The 21,121-nt window shown below is 46.3% G+C and overlaps 1 protein-coding gene across 1 annotated transcript in view; it reads left to right on the top strand.

The window, feature by feature from the left end:
- Positions 1-21,121, top strand: part of LOC134349146 (calcium/calmodulin-dependent protein kinase type II subunit alpha) — a 255,671-nt gene that overhangs the window by 113,946 nt on the left and 120,604 nt on the right. Inside the window, exon 3 of the mRNA XM_063053055.1 lies at positions 18,353-18,412. Within this exon, the coding sequence (XP_062909125.1) occupies positions 18,353-18,412 (60 nt within the window). The remainder of the gene's footprint in view (positions 1-18,352; positions 18,413-21,121) is intronic.

The following is a 21,121-nucleotide window of genomic DNA, read 5'->3' on the forward strand; positions in this document are numbered from 1 at the left end:
ACTGGAGTGACTTCGTCACCAACATCGGAGTCCTCGAACAGGCGGAGGTCACCAGTATCGAGGCCATGCTGTTGAAGACCCAGCTGCGCTGGGCTGGGCACGTCTCCAGGATGGAGGGTCATCGCCTGCCCAAGACTGTGCTGTACGGAGAACTCTCCACTGACCACCGTGACAGGGGCACCGAAGAGGAGGTACAAAGACTCTCTGGAGAAATCCCTTGGTGCCTGTCACATTGACCATTGCCAGTGGTCTAATCTAGCCTCCGATCGCGAGGCCTGGCGACACACCATTCACCAGTCTGTCTCCTCCTTCAAGAACGCACGCAGAGCTGGCATTGAGGACAAAAGGAGAAGGAGGAAGAACCGTGACACAGCAGCCCCAAACCCAGAACAGAATTTTCCTTGCAGCCGCTGTGGTCAGACCTGCCTGTCTCATATTGACCTCGTCAGCCACCAGCGAGCCTGCAGTAGACGTGGGCAGCCCCCTTCCTAAATCTTCGTTTGCGAAGCCAAGCCATGATGATGACAATATTATGTACAACAGAACAGTCAATATAACATAGAAGTACAATTGTATCAGCGTGAATTAAACGGTCTGATGGCCTGGTGGAAGAAGCTGTCCCGGAGTCTGTTGTTATGCTGCAATAATGTTGCTGGGATGGTAGTAGCTGGAACAGTTTGTGGTTGGGATGACTCGGGTTCCCAGTGATCCTTCGGGCCCTTTTTACACACCTGTCTTTGTAAATGTCCTGAATAGTGGGAAGTTCACATCTACAGATGCGCTGGGCTGTCCGCACCACTCTCTGCAGAGTCCTGCGATTGAGGGAAATACAGTTCTCATACCAGGCAGTGATGCAGCCAGTCAGGATGCTCTCAATTGTGCTCTGTAGAAAGTTCTTAGGATTTGGGGACCCCATACTGAACTTCTTCAACTGTCTGAGGTGAAAGAGACGCTGTTGTGCTTTTTCACCACACAGCTGGTATGTAGACCACGTGAGATCCTCGGTGATGTTTATGCCAAGGAATTTAAAGCTGTTCACCCTCTCAACCCCAGATCCATTGATGTCAAAAGGGGCTAGCCTGTCTTCATTTCTCCTGTAATCGACAACCAGTTCCTTTGTTTTTGTGACACTGAGGGAGAGGTTGTTTTCTTGACACCACTGTGTCAGGGTGATAACTTCTTCTCTGTAGGCTGCCTCGTTATTATTCAAGATTAGGCCAATTAATGTAGTATCATCAGCAAATTTAATTAGCAGATTGGAGCTGTGGGTGTCGACACAGTCGTGGGTATACAGACAGTAAAGGAGGGGGCTTTGGACACAGCCCTGAGGGGCACCTGTGTTGAGGGTCAGAGGGGCTGAGGTGAAGGTGCCCACTCTTACCACCTGCCGGCGATCTGACAGGAAGTCCAGGATCCAGCTGCACAAGGCAGGGTGAAGGCTGAGGTCTCTGAACTTCTTGTCAAGTCTGGAGGGAAGTATGGTGTTGAATGCTGAACTGTAGTCCAAGAACGCATTCTCACATAAGCATCCTTCTTCTCCAGGTGTGTAAAGGCAGTGTGTAGAGCGGTGGCTATTGCGTCATTGCCACTGTCCACCCTTTGGAAATACCTGCGTACCTCAGCCTCAGAGATGACCAAGGTGCAGGTCCCATCGGCGGCTCTCCACAGGGGCTCAATGTTGGCGTATCGAACCGAGCGTAAAAAGATTTAGCTTATCTGGGAGAGAGGCAGATATGTTGGCTGCACCACTGTGTTTAGCTTTGAAGTCCGCGATGGTGTACAGACCTTGCCATAAGCTGCGTGTGTTGTTGGTGCAGAGTTGGGTCTGGATCTTGTCCCTCTATTGTCATTTCGCTGCCTTGATGACTTTGCGTAGATTGCAGCTGCATTTCTCGAGCTCCTGCTGATTACTGGCAACGTAAGCTCTTTCTCACGTGATTAGTGTTGCTCACACAGAACTGCTAATCCAGGGTTTCTGTTTGGATAGACCCTGACCAGTTTCTGGAGACAATATCCTCAATGCACTTCCGGATGAAGCTCATGATCCCTTCCGTGAGCTCGGAGACATCCTCTTCATGAAAGACTTCCCAGCTGACGTCATCAAAACAGTCCTGTAGCATGGAGACTGATTGGTCAGACCAACAGTGGATGGTTTTAACTATGGCTGCCTCTCCTTTCAGCTTCTGCTTGTACGTTGGCAGAAGCAGGATGGAGGAGTGATCCGATTTTTCAAATGGCAGCGGGAGGAGCACTTTGTAAGCATTGCAGAAGGGAGAGTAGCAGTGGTCCAGTATGCTTTCTCCCCATGTGCTCACCTGGATGTGTTGACAAAACTTCAGCAAGACTTTAGACAGTGACGCTCTATTAAAGTCACCGGTGACAATGAAGGCAGCCTCTGGGTGTGCAGTCTCCACTGTGCCGATGGTCTCGTACAGTTCTGTGAGAGCCAGGTCAGTATCAGCCTGCGGCAGAATATACACAGCTTTGATAATAACAGCCGTCAACTCCCTCAGCAGCCAGAAAGGTCTACACAGAAGCACAAGGTATTCAGATCCGGGGAACAAAAGGATTTGAGCGCATGCACATTCCAGGGGTCGCACCAAGCACTATTGACCAGGAAGCAGATCCCACCTGCCTTACTCTTCCCAGAGAAGGTTTTAGACCTGTCCACAGGGAAACCAGAGGGCTCGATGGTGTGATCCGGTATCTCCTCCATCAGCCAGGTCTCCACGAAGCACAATCTGTTACATTCCCTTATTTCCCGCTGAAGGAGACTTTGTCTCTCAGTTCGCACAGCTTGTTGTCCAGGGACTGAACGTTTATCGGGAGTGTGCTAGGGAGCAGCAGCCGATTCGCACGCCGTCTCAACCTCACCATGACGCTGGCCCTTCTCCCTCGCCTCCAGTGCCGCTTTCAAGGTAGCGACAGTGTAGGAAATGAGCCTCCAGTGGATCACGTCAGCAGGGGTTCTCAGCTGGCGGCACGTTGTGGGTAAATGCTGTCTTCACGATGTTCCCAAGTCAGTCAATCATATCTGATGTGACTATCAGCTTCTTGAACAAGAAATGCGAAGGAAATTGCAGAAATTAGCAGTACACTGTAAAGTTGGTAAGGAGCTCGCAATACAGCTGCTGTACACAGTGCCATCTTGAGCATGTACAGTGTGATATTGGAGGGTTAATGTGGTGTATGGTGTGGTATTGGAGGGTTAATGTGGTGTACCGTGTGATATTGGAGGGTTAATGTGGTGTACAATGTGTGGTATTGGAGGGTTAATGGGGTGTACAGTGTGATATTGGAGAGTTAATGTGGTGTACAATGTGTGGTATTGGAGGGTTAATGGGATGTACAGTGTTATATTGGAGGGTTAATGTGGTGTACAGGGTGGTATTGGAGGGTTAATGTGGTGTACGGTGTGGTATTGGAGGGTTAATGGGGTGTACGGTGTAGTATCGGAGGGTTAATGTGGTGTGCAGTGTGATATTGGAGGGTTAGACAATAGGTGCAGGAGTAGGCCATTCGGCCCTTCGAACCAGCACCGCCATTCACTGTGATCATGGCTGATCATCCACTATCAGTATCCAGTTCCTGCCTTATCCCCATAACCTTTGATTCCGCTATCTTTAAGAGCTCTATCCATCTCTTTTTTTGAAAGCATCCAGAGACTTGGCCTCCACAGCCTTCTGGGGCAGAGCATTCCATATATCCACCACTCTCTGGGTGAAACAGTTTTTCCTCAACTCCGTTCTAAATGGCCTACCCCTTATTCTTAAACTGTGGCCTCTGGTTCTGGACTCACCCATCAGCGGGAACATGCTTCCTGCCTCCAGCGTGTCCAATCCCTTAATAATCTTATATGTTTCAATAAGATCCCCTCTCAGCCTTCTAAATTCCAGAGTATACAAGCCCAGTTGCTCCAATCTTTTGACATAGAAACATAGAAACATAGAAAATAGGTGCAGGAGTAGGCCATTCGGCCCTTTGAGCCTGCACCGCCATTTATTATGATCATGGCTGATCATCCAACTCAGAACCCCGCCCCAGCCTTCCCTCCATACCCCCTGATCCCCGTAGCCACAAGGGCCATATCTAACTCCCTCTTAAACATAGCCAATGAACTGGCCTCAACAGTTTGCTGTGGCAGAGAATTCCACAGATTCACCACTCTCTGTGTGAAGAAGTTTTTCCTAATCTCGGTCCTAAAAGGCTTCCCCTCTATCCTCAAACTGTGACCCCTCATTCTGGACTTCCCCAACATCGGGAACAATCTTCCTACATCTAGCCTGTCCAATCTCTTTAGGATCTTATACGTTTCAATCAGATCCCCCCTCAATCTTCTAAATTCCAACGAGTACAAGCCCAGTTCATCCAGTCTTTCTTCATATGAAAGTCCTGCCATCCCAGGAATCAATCTAGTGAACCTTCTTTGTACTCCCTCTATGGCAAAGATGTCTTTCCTCAGATTAGGGGACCAAAACTGCACACAATACTCCAGGTGTGGTCTCACCAAGGCCTTGTACAACTGCAGTAGTACCTCCCTGCTCCTGTACTCAAATCCTCTCACTATAAATGCCAGCATACCATTCGCCTTTTTCACCGCCTGCTGTACCTGCATGCCCACTTTCAATGACTGGTGTATAATGACACCCAGGTCTCGTTGCACCTCCCCTTTTCCTAATCGGCCACCATTCAGATAATAATCTGTTTTCCTATTTTTGCCACCAAAGTGCATAACCTCACATTTATCCACATTAAACTGCATCTGCCATGCATCTGCCCACTCACCCAGCCTGTCCAAGTCACCCTGCATTCTCATAACATCCTCCTCACATTTCACACTGCCACCCAGCTTTGTGTCATCGGCAAATTTGCTAATGTTATTTTAATTCCCTCATCTAAATCATTAATATATATTGTAAACAGCTGCGGTCCCAGCACTGAACCCTGTGGTACCCCACTGGTCACCGCCTGCCATTCCGAAAGGGACCCGTTAATCGCTACTCTTTGTTTTCTGTCCATGTCAGTTTTCAATCCAGGTCAGTACTCTGCCCCCAATACCATGTGCCCTAATTTTGCCCACTAATCTCCTATGTGGGACTTTATCAAAGGCTTTCTGAAAGTCCAGGTACCCTACATCCACTGGCTTTCCCTTGTCCATTTTCATAGTTACATCCTCAAAAAATTCCAGAAGATTAGTCAAGCACGATTTCCCCTTCGTAAATCCATGCTGACTCGGACCAATCCTGTTACTACAATTCAGATGTGTCGTAATTTCATCCTTTATAATTGACTCCAGCATCTTTCCCACCACCGACGTCAGGCTAACCGGTCTATAATTCCCTGTTTTCCCTGTTCCTCCTTTCTTGAAGAGAGGGACAACATTAGCCACCCTCCAATCCACAGGAATTGATCCTGAATCTATAGAACATTGGAAAATGATTACCAATGCGTCCATGATTTCTAAAGCCACCTCCTTAAGTACCCTGGGATGTAGACCAACAGGTCCTGGGGACTTATCAGCCTTCAGACCCAACAGCCTATCCAACACCATTTCCTGCCTAATATAAATTTCCTTCAATTCATCCATTACCCTAGGTCTTTTGGCCAGTATTACATCTGGGAGATTGTTTGTGTCTTTCGTAGTGAAGACAGATCCAAAGCATCTGTTCAACTCGTCTGCCATTTCCTTGTTCCCCATAATAAATTCACCCGCTTCTGTCTTCAAGGGCCCAATTTTGGTCTTAACTACTTTTTTTCCTTTTCACATACCTAAAGAAGTTTTTACTATCCTCCTTTATATTCTTGGCTAGTTTACCTTCGTACCTCATTTTTTCTCCGTGTATTGCCTTTTTAGTTACCTTCTGTTGCTCTTTAAAAGTTTCCCAATCCTCCGGCTTCCCACTCGTCTTTGCTATGTTATACTTCTCTTTTATTTTTATACTGTCCATTACTTCCCTTGTCAGCCACGGCCTCCCCTTACTCCCCTTAGGATCTTTCTTCCTCTTTGGAACGAACTGATCCTGCACCTTCCGCATTATTCCCAGAAACACTTGCCATTGCTGTTCCACTGTCATCCCTGCTAGGGTATTGTTCCATTGAACTTTGGCCAGCTCCTCCATCATAGCACCATAGTTCCCTTTGTTCAACTGTAACACTGACACTTCCGAGTTTCCCTTCTCCCTCTCAAATTGTAGATTAAAACTTATCATATTATGGTCACTACCTCCTAATGGCTCCTTTACCTCGAGGTCCCTGATCAAATCCGGTTCATTGCACAACACTAAATCTGCAATTGCCTTCTCTCTGGTAGGCTCCAGTACAAGCTGTTCTAAGAATCCATCTCGGAGGGACTCCACTAACTCCCTTTCTTGGGGTCCAGCACCAACCTGATTCCTCCAGTCTACCTGCATGTTGAAGTCCCCCATAACAACTGTAGCATTACCTTTGCGACATGCCAATTTTAACTCTTGATTCAACTTACACCCTACATCCAGACTACTGTCTGGGGGCCTGTAGATAACTCCCATTAGGGTCTTTCTACCCTTAGAATTTCTCAGTTCTATCCATACTGACTCTACGTCTCCTGATTCTATGTCCCCCCTCGCAAGGGACTGAATATCATTCCTCACCAACAGAGCCACCCCACCCCCTCTGCCCATCAGTCTGTCCTTTCGATAGGACGTATACCTTTGAATATTCATTTCCCAGGCCCTGTCCACTTGAAGCCACGTCTCTGTTATTCCCACAACATCATACTTACCAATTTCCAACTGTGCGTCAAGCTGATCCACTTTATTTCTTATACTCCGTGCATTCATATACAATACTTTTAATTCATTACTCCCCTCACCTCCCATATCAGTTCCTATATCACTTGGCCATACTGTACGATCCCTTCTTGAGCTTTCTGCTTTGTTGATTCTGCTGTCTTTCTTAACTTTTCTTACTCTCACTTCTGTTTGTCTCCATCCTTATATTTCCAGTTCGTCCCCTCCCCCCCACAATTTAGTTTAAACACCCCCGTGTTGCAGAGGCAAACCCGCCTGCCAGAATGCTGGTGCCCCGCTTATTAAGGTGCAACCCGTCCCTTTTGTACAATTCATCCTTATCCCAAAACACAATGGGGTTAATGGGGTGTACAGTGTAATATTGGAGGGTTGATATGGTGTACAGTGTGGTATCAGAGGGTTAATGTGGTTTACAGTGTGGTATTGAAGGGTTAATGTAGTGTACAGTGTGATATTGGAGGGTTAATGTGGTTTACAGTGTGATATTGGAGGATTAATGTGGTGTATAGTGTGGTGTTGGAGGGTTAATGTGGTGTACAATGTGGTATTGGAGGGTTAATTGGGTGCATAGTGTGGTATTGGAGGGTTAATGGGGTGTACAGTGTGGTATCAGAGGGTTACTGTGGTTTACAGTGTGCTATTGAAGGGTTAATGGGGTGTGCAGTGTGGTATTGGAGTTAATGGGGTGTACAGTGTGATATTGGAGGGTTAATGTGGTTTACAGTGTGGTATTGGAGGGTTAATGTGGTTTACAGTGTGGTATTGGAGGGTTAATGGGCTGTACAGTGTGGTATTGGAGGGTTAATGTGGTGTACAGTGTGGTATTGGAGGGTTAATGTGGTGTACAGTGTGGTATCAGAGGGTTAACGTGGTTTACAGTGTGGTATTGGAGGGTTAATGTGGTGTATGATGTGGTATTGGAGGGTTAATCGGGTGTACAGTGTGGTATTGGAGGGTTAATGTGGTGTACAGTGTGGTATTGGAGGGTTAATGTGGTTTACAGTGTGGTATTGGAGGGTTAATGTGGTGTACAGTGTGGTATTGGAGGGTTAATGTGGTGTACAGTGTGATATTAGAGGGTTAATGTGGTTTACAGTGTGGTATTGGAGGGTTAATGGGGTGTACAGTGTGGTATTGGAGGGTTAATGTGGTTTACAGTGTGATATTGGAGGGTTAATGTGGTTTACAGTGTGGTATTAGAGGGTTAATGTGGTTTACAGTGTGGTATTGGAGGGTTAATGGGGTGTACAGTGTGGTATTGGAGGGTTAATGTGGTGTACAGTGTGATATTGGAGGGTTAGTCGGGTGTACAGTGTGGTATTGGAGGGTTAATATGGTGTACAGTGTGGTATCAGAGGGTTAATGTGGTTTACAGTGTGGTATTGGAGGGTTAGTGTGGTTTACAGTGTGGTATTGGAGGGTTAATCGGGTGTACAGTGTGGTATTGGAGGGTTAATGTGGTTTACAGTGTGGTATTGGAGGGTTAGTGTGGCTTACAGTGTGGTATTGGAGGGTTAATGTGGTTTACAGTGTGGTATTGGAGGGTTAATGTGGTTTACAGTGTGGTATTGGAGGGTTAATGTGGTTTACAGTGTGGTATTGGAGGGTTAATCAGGTGTACAGTGTGGTATTGGAGGGTTAATGTGGTGTACAGTGTGGTATTGGTAGGTTAAACAGACAGGGAGAGAGAGTGAGTGGGTGGGATTTTACGCACACACATCATGGCTCTGACAGAAAATATTACATCCTCTTTGTTCAATGAGTGATTGAGATACTTTTTTACTTAGCTCTGATGAAACACCATAGTTAAATCCTTAAGCTCGGGCTGGATCCTCGATAAAGTCCTGCTTTTCACCGACGACTTCATGTTTTTGGGTGTTTGTTTCTCTACGAGCTGCGAAATCTGATCTTTGAGGGGAGTGGGAGAGGGGAGGCGGGGAGAGAGGGTGCCTGTGAAAACGGTGTGTCTTTTGACGGCTGTGGATAGTTCAGGGAAGTGTCAGCAGAATCACAGTTAAATGTCTATCATGACCACACCACCCATTTTCACCAACAATTTTTAAAGATTAGCTTTATATATCACATGTACATCGGATCATCGAAGCATACAGTGAAATGCATCGTTTGCATCAACACCCGATGCAGTCTGAGGATGTGCTGGGGGCAGCCCACAAGTGTCTCCATGCTTCCAGTGCTGACATAACATGTCCATAACTCACTAAGCCTAACCCGTATTTACGAGGAAGCAAAGTGGCACTCTAGCATAGCGGTTAACGCAATCACTTTACAGCAACCACTGATTGGGCTTCGATTACTGCCACTGACAATAAGGAGTTTGTACGCTCTCCCTGTGACCACGTGGGTTTCCTCCCACATTTTAAGACATATGGATTGGTGAGCTGCTGCTGGAAGCATGGCTGCCCCCAGAGCAATCCTTGCTGATTTGGATTTGTTCTTTACAATGCATTTCACTGTAAGTTTCGATGAAGCTGTGACAAGTAAATCTAATCCTTATCATATCTCTCATGATCTCGACACTGGAACACCCGGAGGAAATCCGCGCAGACGCAGGGAGAACTTACAAACTCCTTGCAGACAGCAACAGGACCGATCTTGCAGCTGGCATTGTAAACAGTTAACTTACAAAGGATTTCAAACTTACAAACTCCTTACTGACAGCAACAGGACCGATCTTGCAGCTGGCATTGTAAATGGTTATTTATGCTCACCGCTGCACTACCGGCTATGCCACTCCAGAGGGCTCACAGCGCACTGGCTATAGCTGTGCGGTTGCCTGTGCGGGCACCCCTGGGTGCCCGTTGTGAGCTGTGTGTGAGTGTGTGTTGGGTGTTGTCAGCTGCCTCCCACTCCAGCCCTGGTGTAACAATGCAGATGACAGTAATGGCACAGGAGTGCTCCTGCTATTCATTTTGAGGCAATCTTTTCTGTTTAAATGGTGTGTTCCATCACAACCCATTGAAATCAAGAGGATGACAGCACTGGGATCCAGTGTTAAACAGCCCATCAGGCAGAGGATATCAGGGCCTGGACAATTTTCAGACTCTCCTGATGATAGGGTACTGGGGAGCTTGATGCTCGAACTCGTGGCTGGATTTATGTCACTGTGCAGGCAGAAGTGATTTTGTGGTATTTAGCACCGTGTTTGGTCCAGAACTAGAGCACTGAAGGGGCTGTTGCTGTACATACTGTTCAAAGTTCAAACAAAATTTATTACTGAAATGTGCTTATGTTACCATTACTACCCTGACGGTCATTTTCTTGTAGGCATTCTCAGGACAGAGAAATACAATAGAATCGATGAAAAAATACATACAAACAAAGCCTGACAAACAACCAATGTGCAAAAGAAGGCAAATTACCAACTAAAGTAGATAGATAGATAAAGAGATAGATAGAGATGGATAGATAGAGAGATAGATAGATGGACAGATAGACAGAGAGAGAGAGATATAGATAGATAGATAGCAATACTGAGAACGTAAGTTGTAGAGTCCATAGGTTGTGGAATCGGTTCAGTGCTGGGGCAAGTGAAGTTATCCCCACTGGTTCAGGAATCTGACGATTGAGGGTAATAACTGTTACTCAACCTGGTGGTGTGGGACCTAAGGCTCCTGTACCTCCTTCCTGGTGGCAGCAGCGGGGAGAGAGCGTGACCTGGACTGGGGGTCCTTGGTGACGGATGCTGCTTTTTTTGTGGCAGCGCTCCGTGTGGATGTGCTCCCATTCCATGTTTTGAGAGATAAATAGGGAAAGGTAGTGAGATTAAGGGAATTATTCGCGGTTCAGGATTCACGATTTAAGGTTATTTATCAGACATACAGTGAAATACATATAACCATATAACAATTACAGCACGGAAACAGGCCATCTCGGCCCTTGTAGTCCGTGCCAAGCTCTTACCCTATCCTGGACCTATCGACCTGCACTCAGCTCATAACACTACATTCCTTTTTGTCCATATATCTATCCAATTTAACTTTAAATGACAACATCGAACCTGCCTCAACCACTTCTGCTGGAAGCTCGTTCCACACAGCTACCACTCTCTGAGTAAAGTTCCCTCTCATGTTACCCCTAAACTTTTGTCCTCTAATTCTCAACCCATGTCCTTTTGTTTGAAACGCCCCCACTCTCAATGGAAAAAGTCTAACCACGTCAATGCTATCAATCCCCCTCATAATTTTAAACACTTCTATCAAGTCCCCCCTCAAACTTCTACGCTCCAAAGAATAAAGACCTAACTTGTTCAACCTTTCTCTATAACTTAGCAGATGAAACCCAGGCAACATTTTAGTAAACCTCCTCTGTACTCTCTCAATTTTATTGACATCTTTCCTATAATTCGGTGACCAGAACTGTACACAATACTCCAAATTTGGCCTTAGCAATGCCTTATACAAATTCAACATTACGTCCCAACTCCTGTACTCAATGCTCTGATTAATAAAGGCCAGCAAACCAAAAGCTTTCTTCACCACCCTATCCACATGAGATTCCATCTTCAGGGAACTATGCACCATTATTCCTAGATCCCTCTGTTCTAAAGCATCACTTGTGTCAACAATGAACACAAACTAAGTGTGGCCACGCATTAAGGTGCAAACATCACATGTCCACAACGTTCAGCAGAACAACACAGGACACAAGGATACAGAGTACAATGATGTAAAGAGACAGTACACTGTCGAGGGCAAGACCAACACTTTCCAGTGTTGGTGAGCAGAGGGATCTTGGAGCCCTAGTTCATAGCTCTGTGAAAGTGGCGACACAGTTTGACAGGGTGGTCAAGTAGGCATATGGCACGTTTCCCTTTATTGGTTAAGGCACTCAGTTCAAAAGTCAGGAAGCTACTGTATGTTCCAGCTTTATAAAATGCATCTGGAGTACTGTATACAGATCTAGTTTCCTCACGATAAGAAGGATGTTGCGGCTTTGGAGAGGGTACAGGAGAGGTTTACCAGGATGCTGCCAGGATTAGAGGGCGTGTGTTATAACGAAAGTTTGGACAAACATGGGTTGTTTTCTCTGGAGCGGTGGAGACTGAGGGGAGGTCTGATAGGGGTTTATAAGATTACGGGAGATTACATGGATAGAGTAGACAGACAGTATCTTTTCCCCAGGATTGAAATGTCTAATACCACAAGGCATGCATTGAAGGTGAGAAGGGGTCATTTCAAAGGGAGATGTGAGGGGTTTTTTTTTACACAGAGAGTGGCGGTTGCCTGGAACGTGCTGCCTGGGGTGGTGGTAGAGGCAGGTACATGAGGGACTTTTAAGAGGTGTTTAGATAGGCACATGGATGTGAGGGAAATGGAAGGATATGGGCATTGTGTATTTAGCTAGCCATTTGATTATTAATTTAATGGTTCAGCACAGCAGTGTGGGCTAAAGGGCCTGTGCTGTCCTGTGTTCTAACAAGCAGCAAAACAAGTTCTCCAACCCAGCCACATATGCAGCCGTCTTAACCCAAGACTGTCCGAGAATACCTGGATTCAGACTCGAACTCGGGAGTTACAGAGAAAAAGGTGAAAGACATTCTGTGATTGGAGAATCATTGGAGGAGAGAGTTAGAGAGGGAATACAGAATACAGAGTGTAAGGATGTGATGCCGAAACTTTCTATGGCACTTATCAGACCGCACTGAATATTGTGCGCTCCTTCCTGAGAAAGGATGCATTGTCACTGGAGAGGTCCAGAGCAACTTCATGAGGATGATTCCAGGATTGAAAGGGTTAACATATGAGGAGCATTTTGATGGCTCTGGGCCTACCCTCACTGGAGTTCAGAAGAAAGAGGGGGGATCTCATTGAAATCTACCAAATATTAGAAGGCCTAGATACAGTGCATGTGGAGAGGATGGTTCCTATAGTGGGGAAGTGTAGGACCAGAGGGCACAGCCTCAGAATAGAGGGATATCTATTTAGAACAGAGAAGAGGAAGAATTTCTTTAGTCGGGGGGTGGGGGCAGTGACTCGTGGAGTTGATTGCCATGCAGTAGCCGGGTAACTGGGTATATTTAACGTGGAGGTTGTTTGGTTCCTGATTAGTCAGGATGTCAAAGGTTACGGGGAGAAGGCAGGAGAATGGGGTTGAGAGGGATAATAAATCAGTCATGATGGAATGGTGGAGCCCTCGATAGGCTGAATAGCCTAACTCTGCTCCTATGCCTATGGTCTTCTGGTCAGAGTGTGAAAGATAGATAGAGAAAGAAGCATGTGAAGGGATGGGAAAGGTTAAAGAGAGAGAGGGTTGGGGATCCTGTCGAGAGAGTGAGCTGGTTACACACTGATCCAGGGCGGAACCCTACTATCTGACAAATGGATTTATGTTACTGGCTTGACATTCAGCCAAGCTCGTCAGCGTTTCTGAACCCTTTCCCGTTCACTGGGAAATGAATGGCTGTGGGGAGAGGCATCTCGTAAGAGGTTGCTCACACTACACACAAAATGCAGGAGACACTCTGCAGGTCGGGCAGCACCAATGGAAATTAATGCTTTGTGGGGAGACCCTTTCTCAGGACCGGAAAGAAGGCGGGGCAGGGTGAAGGAGGACAAATTACAAAGTGATAGGTGAGACCAGGTGGGTGGGGGAAGGGGGATGGAATCGGCGGAAGCTGCGGATGACAGGTGGAAAACAGTCCTTATGGCAGGAGGAGAAGATGGCGGCGTGACCGCAGCGTGCGCGGCCACTTCGGTGGTGATGTCTGTAATCTGTCAAGTAGGGGACCGGGCACAATCCTGATTTGATGGAGACAGATGTGAGGGTACAGAGGAACATCTGGAAAACTTCTGAAATGCCTGCTTCGCTGCCGCTGCTACTGTGTGGTAACCGGAATCTCCGGAGCAGAAGGCCCCGAAATCCTCGGCTTTGCGTGTTTCAGTGGCCGGGGCGAGGTCGAAGGCGCTCGGCAGAGGATGGCGCTCGGCAGAGGATGGCGCTCGGGAAGCTGTATCGGAGAGGCTGGTCGGAAGCTCGAAGTTTTCAGACGGACGGACTCAGTGTCGGCTGTGGTTGGCTGCTTCCAAGGCATCGGCAAGTTGACGGTGCCTGGAGGATTATGGCAGGGAGTTTCTCCCTTTTGCCGCCTGCTATCGGGGACTTGGGAGTCGATCGACTCGGGGACTTTTGAGACTTTTTTTACCGTGCCCATGGTTTGTTCTTCATCAAATTATGGTGTTGCTTTGCACTGCTGTAACTATATGTTATAATTATGTGGTCCTGTCACTGTTAGTCTTTGGTTTGTCCTGTTTTCTGTGATATCACTCCAGAGAAACATTGTATCATTTCTTAATGCGTGTATGCATTTCTAAATGACAATAAAAGAGGACTGAGTGTTCTCATAATCTATAAAAAAGCGTAAAGGGCTGGAGAGGAGGGGATCTGATAGGAGGGAATGGTGGACCATGGGAGAAAAGGGAGGAGGAGGGGCACTAGGAGGAGGTGATATGCAGGTGAGGAGAAGAAGAGGGGTAAGAGGGGACCCAGAATGTAGAATGGATCTAGCTTCTTCCCCCTTCCTTTCCAGTCCTGATGAAGAGTCTCGTTCTGAAATTTCAATTGTTTATTCCCCTCCATAGTTGCTGCCTGACCTGCTGAGTTCTTCCAGCATTTTGTGTGTGTTACCCTCGATTTCCAGCATCTGCAAAATCCTTTCTGTTTGAAAACAGGTGTAATTATTTTTCAATGCCTGTGGACTGGTGTAACCGTAGACTCTGCTATGCCTTGTAGTGCAGACTGTTCCCACTACACGGTGCTGTAGAATCAGCCAGCTCCATTCTGGGATGAGCCTCCCCACCATGGAGGACATCTTGAAAAAGTAGTGGCTCAAGAAAGTGGCATCCATCATGAAAGAGCATCACGCCCTCTTCTCATTGCTACCATCAGTGAGGAGGTACAGGAGCCTGAAGACCCCTCTTCTCATTGCTACCATCACCGCTGAGGTACAGGAGCATCAGGACTGGGACTGTTAGACTGAGTAACAGCTTCTTGCCTCAGGCTGTGAGACTAATGAAAAGCCTGTCACCACTGAGGTCTCGTCACCAGGACAGCGAGCTGTTTACTGTTTACACTACATGCATTTTGAATTGCATTTTATTAACTTATTTGTGGTTACATTTTGTTCTACGTGTTGTGTGCCAAGATGGCGCCAGCAGACAACACTCTCTCAATCAACATCTTCCAGAAACCTCACAAAAAGTCTTTTTTACTTCTTTTACATCTGTTTTTCTCCTTTAGTGTGTTTCTGGGACTGTTAGAGCCTATGATTTACAGTTTGGAGATGGTTTGAGTGACGCAGCACTTTGCCATCTACGAGAAGATTCTGGAAAGTGAGTGCGTACTCAGACGACCTCAATGCAAAGAAACTTCGATAATCAACTCCATTTCACCATTTAAAGCATCCATTAATCGCTGATTAAAGTGTCGAGGAAGATTGAGACATCGAGTCAAACACGGAAGGCAAGCAAGAGTTCAGCACCAACTGCTTTCCTTTTGATCACTGCCGAGGAGTCTGTGAGCGGCCTATCACTGTGTGGCTCACTGTGACAGGCGGGTAGGCCTCTGCCTCGTGTGGCGTCCCTCTCTTTCAATGAATGTTGGTGATATCGGAGGATGGTATCGTGGTTCTGTGTTTAGGGAATGGACTATCGTGTTTATGGACGGTGGACTTTTTCAGACTTATGGTCTTGTTCTGTGAGGGGAGGAGTCGTACTTTGAAAGTCGATGTTCATGTTCCGTTTTGTGTGAGGGGAGTGGTGTTTTGGGAGTTGATTATCGGGGTGCTGTTCTTTTGTGTGTGTGTGTGTGGGAGGGGAGTGGGGTTTTGGGAGCTGATTATCGGGGTGCTGTTCTTTTGTGTGTGTGTGTGTGGGAGGGGAGTGGGGTTTTGGGAGCTGATTATCGGGGTGCCATTCTTACTTGTATGTGCGTGGTTAGGGGGGTTCGATGTTTCTCTCTGAATGACTTTCGTGGACTTTGTTTCGTGGCTATCTGGAGAAGACAAATTTCAGAGTTGTATACAGAAACATGCTTTGATATTAAATGAACCTTTGAGCCTTTGAAACTTTTTACGTGTGATATATGTATTGTGGGTGCACCGTGGTCATAGGGAACGTGATCTCATTTAGTTGTACATATGTACAGTCAGACGCTAATAAACTTGAACAGTCTGCACAGAAATGATCACTTCACACCTTTAGTGTGTAAATCGGCAGATAACCTTCACGGTCACCCCACACCTTACCCAGCACACAGTCTGCAGAACAACCTCGCCTCCTCCCACATTGTAAGAAGACTGGCTTGTTGCAAGCGGCAAGATAATCAAAGTGTGGTTTGGGGGCACCAAACCCCTTGAACAGAAAATAACTACTGAAAGTTGTGGATACAACCCAGTCCATCTTTGATAAAACCCACCCCAGCACTGAGCACATCAACACGGAGCGTTGTTGCAGGAAAGCAACATCCATCATCAGTAACCCACATCATCCAGGCCATGCTCTCTTCCTGCTGCTGCCATCAGGAAGGTACAGGAGCCTCAGGACCCACACCACCGGATTCAGGAACAGTTATTACCCCTCAACCATCAGGCTCTTGAACCAGAGAGATAACTTCACTCAACTTCACTCACCCCATCACTGAACTGTTCCCACACCTATGGACTCAATTTTAAGGACTCTACAACTCATGTTCTCAATATTTATAGCATACTTATTTATTATTATTAATTTATTGTCTATTGTATTTACACAGCTTGTTGTCTTTTGCACACAAATTGTTTCTCTGTGTGTGGTTTTTCATTGATTCTATTGTATTTCTTTGTATTTACTGAGTATGGCTGCAAGAAAATGAATCTCGGGCTAATAAGGTGACATGTATGTATTTTGATAATAAATTTAATTTGAACTTTGAGATAATCCATGGGATAATCAGAGTCCCACAGATTCCTTTCAGATTCAGATGTTTATTTTCATGCACAACTGGGTGCAGTTAAATTAAATTCCTCACTCACAGAGAAAACGATGTACATGGTGGTAATAACTACAGCAATAATCCCTCATGAGAACAGGTTGAGCGAGCTCGGGCTTTTCTCTTTGGAGTGAAAGAGGAGGAGAAGTGACTTGATAGGCGTGTACAAGATGATAAGAGGCACAGATCGAGTGGACTGTCGAAGACTTGTTCCCGGGGTGGAAATGGCTAATACGAGGAGGCATAATTTTAGTGTGATTGGAGGAAAGTATGAAAGGAGACGTCAGAGGTAGGTTTTTACACAGAGAGTGGTGGGTGTGTGGAATCCACTGCCGGGGTGGTGATAGAGGCAGATACATTAGGGACATTTAAGAGACTCTTGGATACGCACATGGATGATAGAAAAATGGAGGGCTATGTGAGAGGGAAGGGTTTGATTGTTTACGTTGTTGTTTCATTCTGCCATTTGGCGCATCAGGTGGCAACTTTGCCGTTCCCTTAGCGCTTTTGCCTGAGGCAGAGTTTCTAGCTCAAGGCTCAACCCAGCACAGGCGGAAAGCGTGTAAGGTGCTGGCCAGATTCAAACCCAGGACTGTTCACCTCCAAGTCCAGTGCAGATACCACTACATCACTGGCCCCCAAGATTGTTCTTGGAGTAGGTTAAAAGCGATAGCGTATTGGTGAGCACAAGTCTTGACAGTACAGGCGATCGGGGGTTCAATTCCCACCACTGCCTGTACGGAGTTTGTATCTTCTTCCTGTAACCGTGGCTTTCTCCAGGAGCTCCAGTTCCCTCCACACTCCAAAGCTGTTATGGTCAGTTGGTCATTGTACATTGTGCCGTGATTAGACCAGGTGTAAATCAGGGGTTGCTGGGCAAAAGGGCTTATTCCACGATGTATCTTAATCAGGAAGTAAGTAAATAGATTGATAAATAAAGAGATTGATACGACATCGTGTGCCAAAGGCCTGCACTGTTCTTTGTTCTAATAAGTAAAACAATAGGTGCAAAACAAAATCAGCAACAGATTTATTATTGGCTGACGTGTAAAATGTGAAATTTGCTGTTTTACAGCAAGCACATAAAATTATTGTAATTTACAAAATTAAATAAATAGTCCAAAATAAAAGGAATAAGAGTTGATGGGTTCACTGGCTATTCAGAAACCCAATGGCAGAGGGGAAGAAACCATTCCGGACTCATTGAGTGTGTGTCTTCAGGCTCCTGTACCTCCTCCCTGATGGTAGTAATGAGGAGAGGCAGGTCCCCAGTGGTGAGTGTCCTCAGTGGTGAGGGTCCTCAGTGGTGAGGGTCCTCAGTGGTGAGGGTCCCCAGTGGTGGATGCTGCTTTCTTGAGGCATCATCTTTTATAGATGAGGGTCCTCAGTGGTGGGAGGGTTGTGCCCGTGATGCAGCTGGCTGAGCCCACAACCCAAGCAGCTTCTTATGATCCCGTGCGTCGGAGGCTCCGTACCAGGCGGTGATGGAACCAACTAGAATGTTCCCTGCAGTACATCTGTGAGATGCTGACTGTCTAAGGTGCAGTGTTGTGTTAATCACGCCTCCCTTTCTTTTGCAGATCACCAGAAACTGGAGAGAGAAGCTCGGATATGCCGTTCCCTCAAACATCCTAATATCGGTAGGTAAACGCTTATGGTAGGGTGAAGGGCAACTGGTCCAGAAGCCATAGAACTCATGCTGTCATTCCATAAGACCATATGACTAAGAGCACAATTGAGCACTTTGACCCATCGCATCTGCTCCAAAATAGAATATCGCTGATTTATTTTCCATCTCAACCCCATTCTCATGTCCATAACCTTTGACTCCCTGACTAATCAAAAAACCTATCAACCTCTACTTTAAATATACCCAATGACTTGACCTCCACAGCCATCTATGGCAACAAATTCCACAGACTTACCACTATCTGGCTAAAGAATTTCCTCCTCATTTCTGTACGAAATGGATATCCCTCTATTCTGTGTCTGTGCCCTCCGGTCCTATACTCCCCCACTATAGGAAACATCCTCTCTGCATCTGCTGTATCAAGGCCTTTCAATATAGAAACATAGAAACATTGAAAACCTACAACACAATATACGCCCTTCGGCCCACAAAGTTGTGCCGAACACGTCCCTACCTTAGAAATTACTAGACTTCCCCATAGCCCTCTATTTTACTAAGCTCCGTGTACCTATCCAAAAGTCTTTTAAAAGACCCTATTGTATCCGCCTTCACCACCGTCGCCGGCAGCCCATTCCACGCACTCACCACTCTCTGAGTAAAAAACTTACCCCTGACATCTCCTCTGTACCTACTCCCCAGCACATTAAACCTGTGTCCTCTTGTGGCAATCATTTCAGCCCTGGGAAAAAGCCTCTGACTATCCACATGATCAATGCCTCTCATCATCTTATACATCTCCAGCAGGTCACCTCTCATCCTCCGTTGCTCCAAGGAGAAAAGGCCGAGTTCACTCAACCTGTTCTCATAAGGCATGCTCCCCAATCCAGGTAACATCTCCTCTGCACCCTTTCTATGGCTTCCACATCCTTCCTGTAGTGAGGCAACCAGAACTGAGCACAGTACTCCAAGGGGGTCTGACCAGGGTCCTATATAGCTGTACACATTACCACTTGGCTCCTAAATTCAATTCCACGATTAATGAAGGCCAATACACCGTATGCCTCCTTAACCACAGCGTCAACCTGCGCAGCGCTTTGAACGTCCTATGGACTCAGGCCCCAAGATCCCTCTGATCCTCCACACTGCCAAGAATCTCACCATTAATACTATATTGTGCCATCATATTTGACCTACCAAAATGAACCACCTCACACTTATCTGGGTTGAACTTCATCTGCCACTTCTCAGCCCAGTTTTGCATCCTATCAATGTCCCGCTGTAACTTCTGACAGCCCTCCACACTATCCACAACACCTCCAACCTTTGTGTCATCAACAACCTTACTAACCCATCCCTCCACTTCCTCATCCAGGTCATTTATAAAAATCACGAAGAGTAAGGTTCCCAGAACAGATCCCTGAGGCATATCACTGGTCACTGACCTTGTCAATATTTGGTACGTTCAATGAAATCCCACCTCATTCTCCTAAATTTCTTTTTCAATTAACCCTTTAAAAAACAACAATAATAAACACAATAATAAAAAATACAATAAATATAAGTACATAAAATAGCTTATATACATAGATTAATTGTATGTCCATAAAGTGATGCTGGGCACAGGAGTGTCTGTACAGAAGGTGACTGACAGGAAATGATAAAGTCGTGGTGGTTGGGAGTGTGGAGGGGTGGGTTAGTGGGTGGAGGTGTTGATCAGCCTCACTGCTTGGGGAAAGTCACTGTTTTTGAGACTGATGGTCCTGGGGTGGATGCTACGTAGCCTCCTCCCTGATGGGAGTGGGACAAACAGTTCATGAACAGGCTGGGTGGAATCCTTCATGATGTTACTGACCCTTTTACTGAATAAGTATTTTGCATCAGTCTTCACTGTCGAAGCCCCTAGTAGTATGGTGGAAGTTCCAGGTGTCAGGGGTCATGTGGTGTGTGAGGTTACCATTACTAGAGAGAGGGTTCTTGGGAAACTGAAAGGTCTGAAGGCAGACAAATCACCTGGGCCTGATGATGTACACCTCAGGGTTCTGAAAGAGGTGGTTCAAGAGATTGTGGAGCCAATAGATTCTAGAATGGTTTTGGAAGACTGGGAAATTGCAAATGTCACTCCACTCTTCAAGAAGGGAGAGGGGCAGAAGAAAGGGAATTATCTGACCTCAGTGGTTAAGAAGATGTTGGAATCGATTGTTAAGGATGTGGTTTTTGGGTACTTGGAGGCACATGATAAAATAGGCCATAGTCAGCATGGTTTCCTCAAGGCAAAATCTTGCCTGACAAATCTGTTGGATTTCTTTGAATAAAAAGCAGGACAGACAAAGGTTAACTTGTAGGGGGGAGAGTCTAAGACTGAGGACACAGCCTCAGAATAAAGGGGTGTCCTTTTAGAATGGAGATGAGGAGGAATTTCTTTAGCCAGGGAGTGGTGAATCTGTAGAATTCGCTGCCACAGGCAACTGTGGAGGCCAAGTCTTTATGTAGATTTAAGGCAGCGGTTGATAGATTCTTGACTGGTCAGGGCATGAAGGGATACAGGGAGAATGAAGGCGATTGGGGCTGAGAGGGAAAATGGAACAGCCGTGATGAAATGGTGGAGCAGACTCGATGGGCCACATGGCCTAAGTCTACTCCTATATCTTAAGGTCTTATGGACTCTTCTAGCTCCTTTCTGTGTATATGTCCCTGATGGTGGGTAGGCTGGTGCCAGCGG

The sequence above is a fragment of the Mobula hypostoma genome, chromosome 7 (assembly GCF_963921235.1).
Source record: "Mobula hypostoma chromosome 7, sMobHyp1.1, whole genome shotgun sequence".
NCBI lineage: Eukaryota > Metazoa > Chordata > Chondrichthyes > Myliobatiformes > Myliobatidae > Mobula > Mobula hypostoma.